This window comes from Astyanax mexicanus, chromosome 10 (assembly GCF_023375975.1).
Source record: "Astyanax mexicanus isolate ESR-SI-001 chromosome 10, AstMex3_surface, whole genome shotgun sequence".
In the NCBI taxonomy this organism is placed as follows: Eukaryota; Metazoa; Chordata; class Actinopteri; order Characiformes; family Acestrorhamphidae; genus Astyanax; species Astyanax mexicanus.
In genome coordinates, this window is record NC_064417.1 from 33,050,688 (window position 1) to 33,067,849 (window position 17,162).

Genomic DNA, 17,162 nt, shown 5'->3' on the forward strand with positions numbered 1-17,162 from the left:
GACCACTGAAGTCCTTTCATCATTTTGTAGTCGGCTTCATGTTGTTTATGCCCATATATGGGGTTCTGTGTCTAAGAGTTTTTTTTTTTTCATGTCTAAGAGGTCACTAACCCAGCAGCACAGAATTACCCCAGAACCAGCTTTAAACGCTATAACACGTTTTACCATTTACTGTCTTAATTATACAGTGAAATAAATTAGAGATGTTTGGTGCTTCTGGCTTGTTTTAGTACATTAGGCCACGTTAAGATTTGTCCTTATAATAGGTTTCAGTGGGGGAAAACCCCACATTAAACATTTTTACATTAAGTATTTTAGACTATGGTTTTTAAGTTAACTGTAGTAGCTAAATTACGTTAGCTCTGTGGTTCTGGAGTAAACTAACTCCATATTAATTTGAGGAATTTCAGGAATGTGTCGTTCACAGCTTAGTTGGTAGTTGGATTTATTATTTTTTAACAAGCAGATTATGCGTTTGTTTTGGACTTCCATGGACAATGGGCTATTTTGGACGTGTTTGTGGTAACTTTATTTAATAGAGCAATTGTGGTAAAGGTAATTTAAATGCTTATTAAAAACAGGAGAAAGTCGGGCTTGTGTTTTATTTATTTTTTGGTTCGCGGGCAAAGATCCAATTTTTTATGTGCACGTATTATGTAACAATACTACTGTCTCCCTCATAGGCACCTGCTTTCAGTAGAGGCCACAGCGAGCTCCTGTGGCACATGCCATTAGATCCATAGGCACCTGCCTTTCAGTAGAGGCTACAGCAAGCTCTCGTGGCACATGCCATTAGATCCATAGGCACCTGCCTTTCAGTAGAGGCTACAGCGAGCTCTCGTGGCACATGCCATTAGATCCATAGGCACCTGCCTTTCAGTAGAGGCTATAGCGAGCTCCCGTGACACATGCCATTAGATTCTTAGGCACCTGCCTTTCAGTAGAGGCCACAGCGAGCTCCCGTGACACATGCCATTAGATCCATAGGCACCTGCCTTTCAGTAGAGGCTATAGCGAGCTCCCGTGACACATGCCATTAGATCCTTAGGCACCTGCCTTTCAGTAGAGGCTATAGCGAGCACCCGTGGCACATGCCATTAGATCTATAGGCACCTGCCTTTCAGTAGAGGCTATAGCGAGCTCCCGTGGCACATGCCATTAGATCTATAGGCACCTGCCTTTCAGTAGAGGCCACAGCGATACGCATCATATCAGTAAATATTATAGTACTAAAGCACTTTACTATCTGACCACGGTCACGTAATCTGCACTTAAAAAAAGCTTGGTCGTGCTATCTACATCGATAAATGGTATGCACGTCTAATGCGTGTTTTACAGTAGCCGCGTGCACAGCGCTCTCTAAAGGGCGGAGGCTCGCGCTTCTCGTGCAGAGACTGAAAATGGAATCTAAATTAACATAGTTTAACCAGGTCTAATCAACAAATATACACAAGAAAGACTGCTGCCTGTCTGTACAACAGTGTAACGCTTTAGAAATGTTTGGAGTGCTATTAACAAAGCAAATCAAATGATTATTATATTACTGCACTTAATTCAGATCTCATTCTCATGTATGCCAGATATGTGTTTGAAGTGATGATACTACTGTATGATTTTGGAGCAATTGGATACCAAAATGTGGAATTTTGGAGTGCTATAAAACCAAAAAATATAATTGTTATCAAATCAGACAATGTAATTCTTGAAGAAGAAATTCCATACTATTATTGTCATGCATATCAAGTAATATTTTTGGAGTAATTGGACACCAAACCTAAAAAATATTAAAAAAAAGATTTCGTAGTGTTATAAAACCAAACAACCTAATTGTTATCAATCAGACCATGAAAACCTTGAAGAACCGTCCCATACTATTACACATACTAGTACATAAATGATTTATGCTAAGTGCTTGAACGTACCTAAATATTTATAAATATGATGCATAATACAAATTGCCTTACTGAAATGCAGGTGCCTAAGAATCTAATGGCATGTGTCACGGGAGCTCGCTATAGCCTCTACTGAAAGGCAGGTGCCTATGGATCTAATGGCATGTGCCACGGGAGCTCGCTATAGCCTCTACTGAAAGGCAGGTGCCTATGGATCTAATGGCATGTGCCACGGGAGCTTGCTGTGGCCTGTACTGAAAGGCAGGTGCCTATGGATCTAATGGCATGTGCCACAGGAGCTCGCTGTGGCCTCTACTGAAAGCAGGTGCCTATGAGGGAGACAGTAGTATTGTTACATAATACGTGCACATAAAAAATTGGATCTTTGCCCGCGAACCAAAAAATAAATAAAACATGGACACAAGCCCGACTTTCTCCTGTTTTTAATAAGCATTTAAATTACCTTTACCACAATTGCTCTATTAAATCAAGTTACCACAAACACGTCCAAAATAGCCCATTAGCTGTCCATGGAAGTCCAAAACAAACGTGTAATCTGCTCGTTAAAAATAATAAATCCAACTACCAACTAAGCTGTGAACGACACATTCCTGAAAATTAATATGCCCGATCGCGTATGGCTGTGTGCAAAGCCACAGGAGCTGTGGCAAGTGTCTTTGCTAAGCGGCATGTATCCGTTTCTGAATGGCAGATGCCGCTAGCGAGCGCCGCTGGCCAGTAGCGTTCGTATGGAGCTAAATTAGTGCCAAAACTACGCAAATAAAGAAAACGTATTCTGTAAATATGATACTACTTGCAAACAAACACAACGCGTTTTACAAATACAAAACTCGACTCTCTAACACACACTGTGTGTTTTACAAACACAAAACCTGATGGTTGTAAATATATATGTAAACTTCAAATAAATACACAGCTGTTTTCTAATACATTGCTCTTTACAAACAAATATAACACGTTTTACAAATGCAAAAAGTAATAAATAAAACAAGTAAAACATTATTTTCAAACATTACCGTGTCATGACTCACGAACACTCACAGCCCATTTGTAAATCACGTGACTTTTGGCACAGTTTTAGCAGAGTCGCAAACTCGTGTTGAGATTTTCTCACAAATACACCCCAACTCTACAAATGCATCGCCCCAGAACAGCAGGTGGCGCTGTGGGACACTTTACGAGAGGTGGCTGCACAGCAAAGCAAGCTCTCCTATCCAGCGCTCCACAGAGCATTAATTTACACTTATTAAGGTGTTTAATACACCTTTAATAATCACAACTCTACCATTTTATACCCGATTTACACACGGTTTGGTTTGTTACAAACAGCAGAGATGTAATTATGATATAGGACGCTGTTACACATCACAAATATGAGCTTTCATGCTGAAATACTTTGTATTATGCTCTTTAAAAAAGAAAGAAAAAAATATTAATTGATGTTTAAATTGTAATATAGATAGATAGATAGATAGATAGATAGATAGATAGATAGATAGATAGATAGATAGATAGATAGATAGATAGATAGATATGGACAAAAGGAAAGACCACCTAAAAATGGTAAAAAAAAAAAATAAAATAAAAAAAAAATTGATTTTACCAAATTGAAAACCTCTGGAAACTAATCTACAATTCTTTGCATTATTTGAGGTCTAATAGCTTTGCATCTTTTTTGTTATTTCAGCCATTTCTCATTTTCTGCAAATAAATGCTGCAAATTTACTGACAATATGCTGAAATACTTTGTATTATGCTCGCTCTATCTATCTATCTATCTATCTATCTATCTATCAATCTAGATGATTCAGTGATATTTAGGAGGTAAATGTACACAGAATAAAACATACAGGGTTCTGAACATATTTATTTACCACAGAATGTGATAGAAGCCAGTTGCATCTGCCCTCGCTGAGGCGAGCTGTGTGATACATCAGGAAAACTAGCAGGACACTGTTACTCCAGAACCACAGATTTAAATAATTGAAAAAAAAAACAGTAAGAGTCTAAATTACTTAATGTAAAAAAGCTTAATGTGTGTTTCTTCCCCACTGTAAAACCTATTAGAAGGATAAATGTGGCTTAATGTCCTAAAACAACAAGCCAGAAACACCAAACTCCTCTCATTTATTTCACTGCATAATAAACTTAATCAGAATCTTAATAAGATTAAAAAAAACCTGAACTGTAACCCAGATTACTGTCCCACTGTCAAATCCAGAGAGGCTGGGGAGTGAACAGGCTGTATGAGGAGCTCCAGTAACAGTTTAGAATGTATTTTGAGTTTGCTGGTGTAAGTTAGCTGGTCTGTCAGTATAATGAGGGTGGTTTTGGACCAGTATAATTAGAGCTCATACCGATAGAGTAGCGTGTAGAACAGCCGAACACACCACTATCACTCGTCTCAGCTACAGTGTTTAAATCTGGTTCTGGAGTAACGCTGTGCTGCATGTTTCATTAATTATCCTGCTGTGACACTCCCAGCTCTCCTTAGTGAGGTGAGGGCAGTTGGTTCATTAGTTGGATCAGCTGGCTGTAATAGACTGTAAACATGTCGCTGGAGTTCACAGGTGTTGCGCCGAAAAGAGTCCCCTGTCAGTTCACTGCGCTGTAGCATTAGCGTAAAACTAGCATTTTTCTCATTACTACCCTTCCAAACTGAACTGGCGCTGTGCCATGTGGGCGGTTACTGTCTTGTCTCTCGGGGAGAGGGTACGCTGTCAGAGGGTGGGGTTAACATGCACACACAGCCAGAGCTCTTTATATAGAAATTAGTAATTTACTGTGAAATCATTTTGTTAAATGTCATTTATAACACCTTCAAAACTGTGTGAGTGTGTTTGTATGTTACCCTCCATCAGTCCAGTAGAGTTTCCGGTTGACCCAGTCCACAGCCAGTCCCTCAGGTAAAGAGTCTGGTCCGGTGGACAGCAGCAGCTCTCTGGATCCTCCATCAACAGAAATCCTCTCAATCTGTTTCTGTCCACCACTGACAAAATAAACCTTTAAAAAAACAGACCAATCAGCTGTCAGTTACTCTACATGTCCAAGAGTATACAGGCACCCCTCCTAATAAGAGAATTCCCTATTTTAATGTGACAATGACATTATGAACTATGGAATTTTCCAGCATCAGTTCCTAAACTTACTGATGTTCAATCAAATCCTCCTCACAACAGTGTTCCACCTAGTGCAGGGGTGTCCAAACTGCGGCCCGTTTCCTTTTTTAAAGTTGGCCCGCAGGTTTTTATAACGTGAGATTCAAAGTTTAAAGGATATGTGTCAGAAAACGGGCCAATGAGTCTAAAAGCGGCGAGAATGCGCAGTTGTAGCGCGGGGAACGGACCAAAGAGTCTATATGCGGCGAGAATGCGCAGTTGTGGCGCAGAAAACAGAGAGACCAAAGAGTTTAAAAGCAGCAAGAATGCGTAGTTGTGGTGCGGAAAACGGGCCAAAGCGTCTAAAAAGCGGCGATAATGCGTATTTGTGGCGTGGAAAACGGGCCAAATAGTCTAAAAGCGGCGAGAATGCGTAGTTGTGGCGCGAAAAACGGGCCAAAGAGTCTAAAAACGGCGAGAATGCGTATTTCTGGTGCGGAAAACGGGCCAAAGAGTCTAAAAGCGGCGAGAATGCGCAGTTGTGGCGCGGGAAACGGGCCAAAGAGTCTAAAAGCGGCGAGAATGCGCAGTTGTGGCGCGGAAAACGGGCCAAAGAGTCTAAAAACGGCGAGAATGCGTATTTATTTAGTGTAAAGACTTCCCAGAACCATAGAGACTGTTACTGCAGGAAAAGAATGCACAGCATAATCATCTTAATTTCAGGAGAAATTTAGAAATGTACTTTTCGACAAACGCGCGGTGTCATAATAAAAGTCCAAATCTATAATGATTGTAAATAAAAAAAAACATGCAACTTATTCTAAAACATACATATAAAATATAAATAAATACTTTATAAGTATTTGTATCATAATAATGAGGATAAATATATAAATAATACGAATGAATAAGAGTAAAATGTCAGAATGTGTCAGAATAAAAAATCATATACTACTACTACTACTACAACTACTACTACTACTACTAATAATAATAATTATAATAATAATAATAATAATACAACAATATATAATTATATAATGTGACAATAAAAATGTATTATGCATTTATGTATGTACTGTATGTATTATTGTGCCCAGATTGATAATAAATATAAATATAAAAACGATAACAAATAATAGATAGGTGTATGTATATCTTATTTATTTTTAATTATAAATACAAATATTTTAATTCATATATATCTAATAACATATACATGAATTAGAATACATTTTTTTTATTCAGTTTGAATAAAATAGTGTTTAAATATACCAATATACATTTCTTTATTTATATTTTTCATATAATTCTGAAGGTGAATACTGTATTATATGATTTATCAGTTTAAAAAACATTCCAATATTTTATTTTAGTATTTGTTTTTATTACAAAATGGACAGATTAATTTATTATATTTATTAATGTTGCGATTACAGCCGGTGGCCACCAGATGGAGACAAGTACACAGAGATCAGCATGGCATTCACGTTTACATCATGGATGAACCTTAAAGTCAATAGTGTGTGTGTGTGTGTGTGTGTGTGTGTCATTACCATGTTCTGTACTGGATCATAGTCCAGAGCTCGGAGGGAACCTTCAGGATCCTGCAGCAGAGTCCAGCTCCCTGACCCGTCCATGCTGACCCTCCTGATGTCCACCCCGTTAGCAAACAGCAAGAATGCTGGAGGACCTGATTGAGAACAGGCAAAGACCTCTGAACAGGGTGTGTATTCAGGCTGATTCAGTAGAACAGTAATTATCTGCAATTAATTACCATAATAATGAACAATTTACAATTAATACATTGTGTGTTTCTGTGTGTTGTTGTGTTTGGCCTTGCCTGTGGCTTTGCACTGTTTGCCATCTGGCTGCAGTTGGTATCCAGGTTGGCACTCACACTCCCACCTGCCAGGTGACAGCGTCACACACACCTGACTACAGCCACCGCCATCCGCAGACAGACAGCCTGAGATGAGCAGAGACATCCGTCAACCAGTACACACATATACACAAAAATATGACCTGTTTAATTAGTGCTTTATTATAAACCCTTGAGCACTAATCACAGTTCTGATATATTATTTATTAAGCCACATATTCTGTCTAATCCTAATAAATAAAAAAATGTACTTCTATATTCTACTCTGCTTTAGAATGTGATATTTCAGTGATACCAATAAGGCAAACCCTGAAGTCAATGCTTAAAGGGCAAAGATCCTCCAGATTCATGTATCCTATATTTCCTCCCAAATCAGCTTAAGTTTAATGTTTATGTGAGTTATTTAATTGACAATAATATTCGTTTATTTTATATTACCATATTTCAATCTCTCCTTATGGTTTACAATTAAACAGACTGTTTCTTTTAATGTAGCTCATCCCTCACCAATGACTCCACTCATCCCTCACACGAACTGTTCTCCCTCCTGCCTTCGGCAAGAAGGTACCGCAGCATCCGGTCCAGCACGACCAGATTCTGCAACAGCTCCTCCCCCCAACCCATCAGACTCCTCAACTGCAGAGACTGAACTGATGGTTTTTCTGTACATGCACACACACTCTTACCCCACTTACCCCAGAAAATGGAAAGCACTAAAAACCCTACTGGACTCTATTGCACACTGTGTAATAGAGGTAATTACTACCTCACTGGTCTTTTTTGCACACTTTTTGCACACTGCATAATTTGCACACTGTCTTGTTATTTATTATTCTTTGTCTGTATTGTGTTGTATTGTCTGTCTGCACTTTTGTACTGTTGCACTATTGTTCTGTCTACACTGTGTTTATGTGCACCATGGTCCCTGGAGGAACGTTGTTTCGTTTCACTGTGTACTCTGTATATAGCTGAAATGACAATAAAAACCACTTTGACTTTGACTTTGAGCTTTAAGACTGATATACAGTGGCATGCAAAATTAAACTACAGTAAAGGTTTACAGTACAGAGATCTGTGGGTGCATTGAGTGCAAAGTACACACACACACACACACACACACACACACACACACACACACACACACACCTGTGCAGGAACGCCCATCGGGTTTTAGGGTGGATCCAACTGGACACACACAGACGTCTCCCTCCTGAGTGTGTGTGCAGGCATGATCACAGAGTGTACCATTCTCCACACAGGGCTCAATCTCTACACACACACACACACACACACACACACACACACACACAAAGACACACACAGAATACAGTTTGATTTCTAAGTTGTTGAAAGTGAGTGTTACACACCCTGCTATACAATACTATTCAATTACTATAAAACAAATTGTAATATATGACAATATGCAATGCTAACAGATATTACACAATACAATAAGGTAATACTCTATATGACACTTTACAATCCAATACTATACCTTAGTTAATATTTTATGATACTATGTGATACTGCGTGATAATATATGGTAATATAAAATACTATCAGATACTACACAATACTATAAGATTATATGTTATTATACTATACAACGCAATTCTATACTCCACGATATGATAATATATAATGACAAATACAACAATTATATCAAGCCTGGAAGCAAAGGGGTGTACAGGGATCATTGAGTTGTAATATTGGCCAAAGTTAATTTGTTATTCACCAGTATTAATTGATGTATGGTAAATAATCTAAATCATTTTAAGCTATATAAGCAATAATTATAGGCCTGTCACAATAATTGTTATCAAATTATCGGCTCAAAATATTACCTCAATAATTTTAGCTGACCTCAGTATTTCCCATTATGTGTTTCTCAGCAAGGCAAGCCCATTCACATGAATGAGCTAGTATTCTGACTTTCTTTAAAAGCTATTTTATTCAAGTTTAATTTGTTTTAGGATACACAAATATTTAAATTGCATTGTCTGAATATTTTCAATACATTAACATTAATTACTTTTTAAAAGTCTGTAATTGCATAATTAAGTCGTTATTATCCAAATCATTATATTAATGGAATACAATTATCAATAAAATAACAATATTATGGATTATCACAATTATTACTTGGACAATATACGTTATCCAAGCAAAATATCTACCTTCACAGCCCTAAACAATATAAATAACAAAGAAAACTGTCGATCTGAATGAACCTGAGCTACACGCCGAGAATAGAAGCAGCATTATGGAAAATGGAGGCTATTTATAGCCTCAAAACAGACTCAGGCCTGACCTCGGCTTCACAAAGAACAAACAAGCTTCTTAGCGTGAGGCTCCCTCCAATCCCGTTATGATGTCAGCTGCATAATCCCGCCCATAATCCCGCCCGAAAAGGTGAAAGTGCGCCAGAGGGCTGCCGAGAGCGAGTGTCAGCCGGATAGGAAGGACGAGCAGAGCTCACCATCTGTCCAATATCTCCATCCGTACAGCTCATCTCCGCATCTACTGTATCTCCACATCTATCTGCTACAGAGTCAGAGGATGTGTCCCAAACCATGACCTACTAAATAGTGCTTGAATCCCTGTACAGTATTCACAATTTTAGTATAGAACTATACTTATGCCCTATTTATTTTACAGTACAGAGGCAATATTTAGGACTTTCCTATAAAAGTGTACTATATAGTGCTTTATTATAGGGGATAGTGATTAAAGGGGGGCATTCTGTTCCATATGCTTATAATAGAGTTCTATATAGTGCGCATATGTATGAAGTAGTGACTAGGGGACATTTAGTGTCCAGTGTAGGGAATAGGGGGAATTTCCACTCCCTATACTTAACATAGTGTGGTGTATATACAGGGGTTGGACAATGAAACTGAAACACCTGGTTTTAGACCACAATAATTTATTGTCCCAACGGATAGTTCTGGTGGAAACAGGAGAGTTGAGGTGCACATTGAATTCTGCCGTGATTTGGGCAGCCGCGGTTTTATGTTTTTTGGACACAATCCGGGTTAGCACCTGAACATCCCTTTCAGACAGCTTCCTCTTGCGTCCACAGTTAGATGTGGTTGGTCCTTCTTGGTGGTATGCTGACATTACCCTGGATACCGTGGCTCTTGATACATCACAAAGACTTGCTGTCTTGGTCACAGATGCGCCGGCAAGACGTGCGCCAACAATTTGTCCTCTTTTGAACTCTGGTATGTCACCCATAATGTTGTGTGCATTGCAATATTTTGAGCAACACTGTGCTCTTACCCTGCTAATTGAACCTTTACACCCTGCTCTTACTGGTGCAATGTGCAATTAATGAAGATTGTATAAACTTTTCTGTTTCTAAATGAATGCATATAGCACTGGCTGCTGTGTCTTTGTCTGTATAATGCAGGTTCAGATTAGTTATAACGATACACATATTATAGCAAACAGCATGAATTATCCTTAATTACCCTAGCATGGTGTCATCTGCCAGAAAGTGATCCAGCTTGGGGAAAAAAACTGCATTACGGCTAACCTGCTCTAAGATTGTCAAGGCCAGCTATTAGCATTGAGGTTAGCCTGCTATTCTAGGCTTTATAATTCAGGTTGGGAATAATCAACAGACAAAGTGCACATATCACAGCAAACAGCAATAATTACTTTAACCTTTTAACTCTGAAAGAAACAAAGAGGTCAGAAAAGCATATTTGGATGTAAGTAAAGTGTTAACTACAGTAGACATTGTTTCCGAGAGTACTGGATAACACCATGTTCACTGATTTTTGTTCTTTGTTTTTAGACAGTACTGGAAATTGATGTTCATGCAATCCCACATGAGTTCATCTTTATAGATGAGGCAGGATTCAACTTAGCAAAGACCAAAAGAAGATAAAAAAGGTAACTGGCCACAAAGCAGTAACACATGTTCCTGGCCAACATAGTGGGAACATCACATGGTGATGAATGATGCAGACTAGGTAGGTTGTAGTGTGGAACAATGTGAGCGCTCATTGCGCAGCCCCAGTCCAAAACTGGTTTGCTGACCACCTCCATTTATTGTGCAATACCTCCCACCATGCTCACCATTTCTGAACTCCATAGAAGAGTTCTTTTCTGCATGGCGGTGGAAGCTATACGACCGGAAGCTATACGAACGAAAAAGGCATGTGATGAAATTGATGTGGGTGTGATTCAGGGATGGATAAGGCACTCAAGGTGCTTCTTCCCTCAATGTCTGGCAGGGAAAGATATTGCCTGCGATGTGGACGTGGCATTGTGGCCAGACCCAGCTGTGAGGCAAGATGCCGCCTTATTATATTTCTTGCCTCGTTTTTTGCAGTTTTCTTCTGTAATTAGTTTTTTTTTTAAGATTGCTGTTTTTATAAGTATATTTTTGTTCATTCCAATGTAAAGACTTGTTTGGTGAACAATAAAAAATAATGCAACATGTGTGTATATCTTCATATACAGCTAAAAAACAAGAGACCACTTAAATGATGAGTTTCTAAGTAAAAATCTCTTGAATATAATCAAGAATAAGATGGATGATCACAAGGCATCAAACCAAGCTGAACTGCTTGAATGTTTGCATCATGAGTGACATAAAGTTATCCAAAAGCAATGTGTAAAACTGGTGGAGTAGAACATGCCAAGATGCATGAAAACTGTGATTAAAACCCAGGGTTATTCCACCAAATATTGATTTCTGAACTTAAGACTTATGAATATATGCTAGTTCTCTTTGCATTATTTGAGGTCTGAAAGCTTTACATCTTTTTAGTTATTTCAGCCATTTCTCATTTTCTGCAAATAAATGCTTTAAATGACAATATTTTTATTTGGAATTTGGGAGAAATGTTGTCTGTAGCTTATAGAATAAAACAACAATGTTCATTTTATTTAAACATATACCTATAAATAGCAAAATTATAAATTTTGCAGTATAAATTAGGTATTTTGCTTTTATTTTGTTTATAACCGGCCTAGTTTACAAAATTGTCTTCTATCCTTTAGAAAAAAATATTAGCCTGTGATCCATCGTATTTATTTATTTTACTCCATTATTATTCTATTATTTCTTTGAGGTAATTGGGAAACACTCTCATACTGTGATACTGTGATCCCATGATCAATTATAATACCATAGAAATCTCATACCAATATAGGCAATAGTGATTAGGGAGTATTTATCTCAGATATTCAGTTCTATCCTATCAGTGCACCTGATCTATGAATCAATCAAATACAGTGTGTATATATGTGTGTGTGTGTGTGTATGCTGGACGTTAATCTGTTGGCCCTAGGTGTTGCTGTGCTCCTAACCTGCTTAGTGCTGTAAAGCTGCTGACTAAATATGTTCCCTATTACTGATGTCACCTCCCTCATCATCTAATCACTCTCACACACACACACACACACAACATACAGCTATACAGCCAAGGCCTGTCCATCTGAACGTCTACCTGGCACACTGTCTGACCCTCTGACTGACCGGTTGTCTGTCTCTGTCCCAGTCTCGTTTTTGGTCAGAGTCTGATCCCATCACTTTACTGGCTGTATGTAGTTACAGGGTTTACAATAAAGTGGCCAGTGAGTGGAAGCACTGAGACAGATGTTCCTAATGAAGTGGCCAGTAAGTGGAAGCACAATGTAGAGAAGGTGTGTCTAATAAAGTTGCCAGTTAGTGGAAGCACAGGGTAAAGTAGGTGTTTCTAATAAAGTGGCCAGCGTGTGAAAGTACAAGGTAGAGTAGGTGTTTCTAATAAAGTGGCCAGCGTGTGAAAGCACAAGGTAGAGTAGGTGTTTCTAATAAAGTGGTTAATCAATGGAAGCATAAGTTAGAGTATGTGTTTCTAATAAAGGGGCCAGTTAATGGAAACATAAGGTACTGTAGGTGTTTCTAGTAAAGTGGCCAGTGAATGGAAGCACTGAGGCAGATGTTCTTAATAAAGTGGCCAGTGAGTTAAAGCACAAGCCAGAAGCTGTTTTGAATAGTGTGGCCAGTAACTGGAAGTAGAAGCACAAGGTAGTAGGTGTTTCTAATAATGTGCCCTACAGTTGGGAAGTTTAATCCACTCATTTGGGACACGCTTTACACATGCATTTCTGGGCAAGCTAAGAGATTCAGAAGTGTCATTGAAAGTGAAAGAAACATGTGGACTGAGGAGGTAGAGTAAAATTACAGGAATCTTTAGCATTTAAAATTATGGAGCAGTCCAAAATTAAACACTGTAAAGGTAAGCTAGTCGCAAACAGCTTACCTCTGCATGTTTTTGTGTCAGGCAGCAGCAGGTAGCCCTCAGGGCAGGTGCAGAAATAAGAACCAGGAATGTTCTCACAGCCTAAAGAGCAGCCATGGTTCCACAGAGCGCATTCATTTATATCTGAACACACAGGGAGAGAGAGATATTAAACCAATATTGCCAAAGCAGAACAGGTAGGTGTTTCTAATAAAGTGACCAGGGAGAGGAAGCATAGAGGTAGGTATGTGTTTCTAATAAAGTGGCCAGTAAGTGGAAGAGCAGGGGATTAGATATTTTTAATAAAGTGGCCAGTGAGTGTAAGGACAGGAAAGTAGGTGTTTATGTTATGCAGATTTTTTACCTTCGCAGTAGCCGCCCTTTTTGCTGAGGGTGAATCCGATTCTGCAGTTACACTGATCGGATCCGTCTGGGTTGGAACATACACTCACACACTGTTCAGTCTGAGGGTTGCAACCTGCTCCTTACAACAAAACACATAAAAATGATATAAATCATCATGATAAATTAAAATAAATAAAATGTGAGCCTATTTTAGCTGTGAGCTTAACTGATAGTCACATGTTCTTTATATGATCTCTGGGAAACTGACATTAAAACCAAGATCATTTAAAATTTTGACATCTTTTGACATCACGGCTCAATACTCTGGAGGCTTTATACCCCTCCAGCCCATGCCATGGCATTAGACATGGCATGGTGACAATAGGTTATTTTTTTATTTATGTGTATCTGCTCCTGAGAGACCTATTCTACTGGCACTAAATCTTCCTTACTGGGACTATAAATGTCCAAAAATATTTGTACATATATTATATGACATGTAAAATATTGCAATTTTAAAAAGCAGAGATTTATCCTATAACTAACCAGATGTTAGGGGGGCACTGACTTCTGCTACAGGCTGGTTGATGGGATGGATCACTCGGACAGCTGTAGGAGAACCCAGCAGCTTTGTGGTGTTGATCTTTTCTGGACGGCCTCCCATATATTTATTAATTCGTGCAATGCTATTAGAGGCGGAGTCTGTCAGGTACAGGTGATCCAGGAACAGAGACATCTTCAGAGACTTCCACCTGAATAAATACAATCAGTTAGAATCAGTCAGAGGACGGGAACTAATGACCAGAGGGCTACACTAATTTTGGCTGCGTGGGAGGGGCTACATTTCTGCTGGATGAGTGGTAGGGGCTAGATTTCTTTAGGCTGAGTGGGAGGAGTTAAATATCTGTAGGCTGAATGGGAGGAGTTACAATTTTGTGGACTGAGAGGGAGGAGCTACATTTCTGTAGGTTAAATGGGAGGGGCTACATTGCTGTAGGCTGAGGAAAAAGAAGCAAAATTTCTGTAGGCTGAGAGGGAGGAGCTACATTTCTGTAGACTGAGTGAGTGGGTGTGCTAAATGTAAAGGGGTGGAGCTAAACCACTATATGCTGAATATGCAGGCATTCTATTCTATTTGATTCTATTCAATTCTATTCTATTAACTTAATCTACTATATAACTTCATCAAAATCTTGAAACAAAAAAAACCCATTTAAGTTCTGCTGCATTACCTTCCAGGTTGATTGATAACATTGATCAGGTTGCCGTTGTAATCACATGACCCCAAGGCACTGGCTTTACCCGAACCTTGCTGGACCCAGAACAGCCTCCGGTCCACAGGGTCTAAGGCCAGAGCCAGCAGCCTGTCCGGCACCTTCAGCACTGTGGTCCTCTGTCCCCCCACCGGGTCAGAGCGCTGGATGCTGGGGGTTTCTCCAGCAGACATCCAGAACAGATATCTGCATACAAGGAAACAGTGGCGTGCAGTGAATATAGTGGGTACCCCTTCTCCAAACTAGATAGAAAAGGCACTGGGTCACTAGTGTTTATTGAAGATGTGAGAGAAGACAGAAGCAGAAGGATGAATTCTGAAGTGTACAGGGTTTTACTTTCTGCTCAGATTCAATCAAATGCAAAAAGGTTGAATGAATGGCATTTCAAAGTACAACTGGACCAAAAAACATATTGCAAATGCAACCTGGGATTTTTTTAAGGCACAGAAATGGACATTTCTGCACTGGTAGAGTCAATCAGCAGATCTGAACCTGATCAAGCAGCATTTCACTGGCTTAAGACAAAACTAAAGGCAGGAAGGATCAACTGATGACAGCTGCAATAAAGGTTTGGCAAAGCATTAAAAGAAAGAGAGAGAGATATGGATAGGGAATGAGGTAAATAGGCAGATAGTAGATAGGCAGATAGTTGTAATAGATAGGGAGATGGTAGGTAGGTAACTAAGAGATAGGTTCACCAAGGTACACCAAAAACAACATGAACTCATTCTGAGACTGAAACCAAAATGGCCGCCTGGGTCAGGTAGTGTCAGGACAGTTCTTTGATGGGAATATGAGGGCAGAGGAAGGCTCGACCTGTGCCAGGTTTGGCTGAGACTACAGAGATTACACTTTTGTGCCAGCCATGTCTGGAAGAATGTGACCGCCTTAGGACTTCTGGCACTCCCAGCCATCATTATGCTGAAAAAAGAAAAAATCCAAGAGAGTGGAGTGACCAAAACAAAAGTAGGGGATGATCACAGAATAATTTCTGTAATGAAGAAAAAACCTTTTATAACATCCACCCAAGTGAAGAACACTCTCCAAGAAGGTGAAACTAAGATATGTCTGTACTGCAATAATGGGAAGGAGAAAGTATGGAGAAGGCTTGGAATGGCTTGACACAAAGCACACCACATCCTCTGTAAAACATGGTGGTGGTGGTGGTGGTGATATGGGTCTGCATGGCCTCCAAAGGCACTGGGTCAATGAGATTTACTTTTTGGGCAAGTTCAACCAAATGCAGAAAGGTTGATTGGATAGCATTTTAAAGTGGGATTTTTTTAAGGCACAGAAATAAAATATATTACAGTGGTTGAGTCAATCATCAGATCTGAACCGGAACAAGCAGCATTTTTAAGAGAAAAGTAAAGGCAGAAAATCAACAGAAACTGAAGACAGCTGCACTACAGGTCTGGGAAAGCATTAGGATAGATAGATAGATAGATAGATAGATAGATAGATAGATAGATAGATAGATAGATAGATAGATAGATAGATAGATAGATAGATAGATAGATAGATAGATAGATAGATAGATAGATAGATAGATAGATAGATAGATAGATAGATAGATAGATAGATAGATAGATAGGGAACAGAGAGATAGGTTAACAAAAGTACCGGAACAAGCAGCATTTTTAAGAGAAAAGTAAAGGCAGAAAATCAACAGAAACTGAAGACAGCTGCACTACAGGTCTGGGAAAGCATTAGGATAGATAGATAGATAGATAGATAGATAGATAGATAGATAGATAGATAGATAGATAGATAGATAGATAGATAGATAGATAGATAGATAGATAGATAGATAGATAGATAGATAGATAGATAGATAGATAGATAGATAGATAGATAGATAGATAGGGAACAGAGAGATAGGTTAACAAAAGTACACTGACAACAACATGAACTCATTTTGAGGCTAAAACCAAAATGCCTATCCGGGTCAGGCAGTGTCAGGGCAGTTCTTTGATGGGTATATGAGGGCAGAGGAAGGCTCGCCCTGTGCCAGGTCTGGCTGAGACGGTCAGATTACACGTATGTGCCAGCCATGTCTGGAAGAATGTGACCGCCTGAGGACTCCCGGCACTCCCAGCCAGCGTGCTAACACCGTGCTGAGCCGGTCAGTCATCAGGAGATGTGACGAGTGTTAGTCATCCTCCCGCTGTGGGTTCAGGACTCTGCTACATAACTGACCACATTTAAACAAACAGTGGATGTGTTGTTGTGGGAGCTCAGGCTAACCTTTTGCCCCTCACAGTTTGACTAGCTGGCTATGCTAACCCCTATGTGGTTTTCAGTGTGGTTGTCCACAGACTGGCAGAAGCAACAGGTCCAGCAGATTCAGTACTGTACACACTACTGAATCACTAATACAGTAGTACTGCTGGTAGTGGTGCGATATT

The 17,162-nt window shown here is 39.3% G+C and overlaps 1 protein-coding gene across 3 annotated transcripts in view; it reads right to left on the bottom strand.

The window, feature by feature from the left end:
- egf (epidermal growth factor) overlaps positions 1 to 17,162 on the bottom strand; it is a 36,199-nt gene that overhangs the window by 10,864 nt on the left and 8,173 nt on the right. For 2 of the 3 annotated variants that reach the window (XM_049484354.1, XM_049484352.1), the window contains exons 4-11: positions 14,713 to 14,940; positions 14,027 to 14,232; positions 13,500 to 13,619; positions 13,157 to 13,279; positions 8,040 to 8,162; positions 6,855 to 6,980; positions 6,568 to 6,704; positions 4,765 to 4,916 (exon numbers count right to left, since the gene is read on the bottom strand). In XM_049484354.1, coding sequence (XP_049340311.1) covers positions 4,765 to 4,916; positions 6,568 to 6,704; positions 6,855 to 6,980; positions 8,040 to 8,162; positions 13,157 to 13,279; positions 13,500 to 13,619; positions 14,027 to 14,232; positions 14,713 to 14,940 — 1,215 coding nt within the window. The remainder of the gene's footprint in view (positions 1 to 4,764; positions 4,917 to 6,567; positions 6,705 to 6,854; positions 6,981 to 8,039; positions 8,163 to 13,156; positions 13,280 to 13,499; positions 13,620 to 14,026; positions 14,233 to 14,712; positions 14,941 to 17,162) is intronic. The other variant, XM_049484355.1, reaches the window with a different exon arrangement.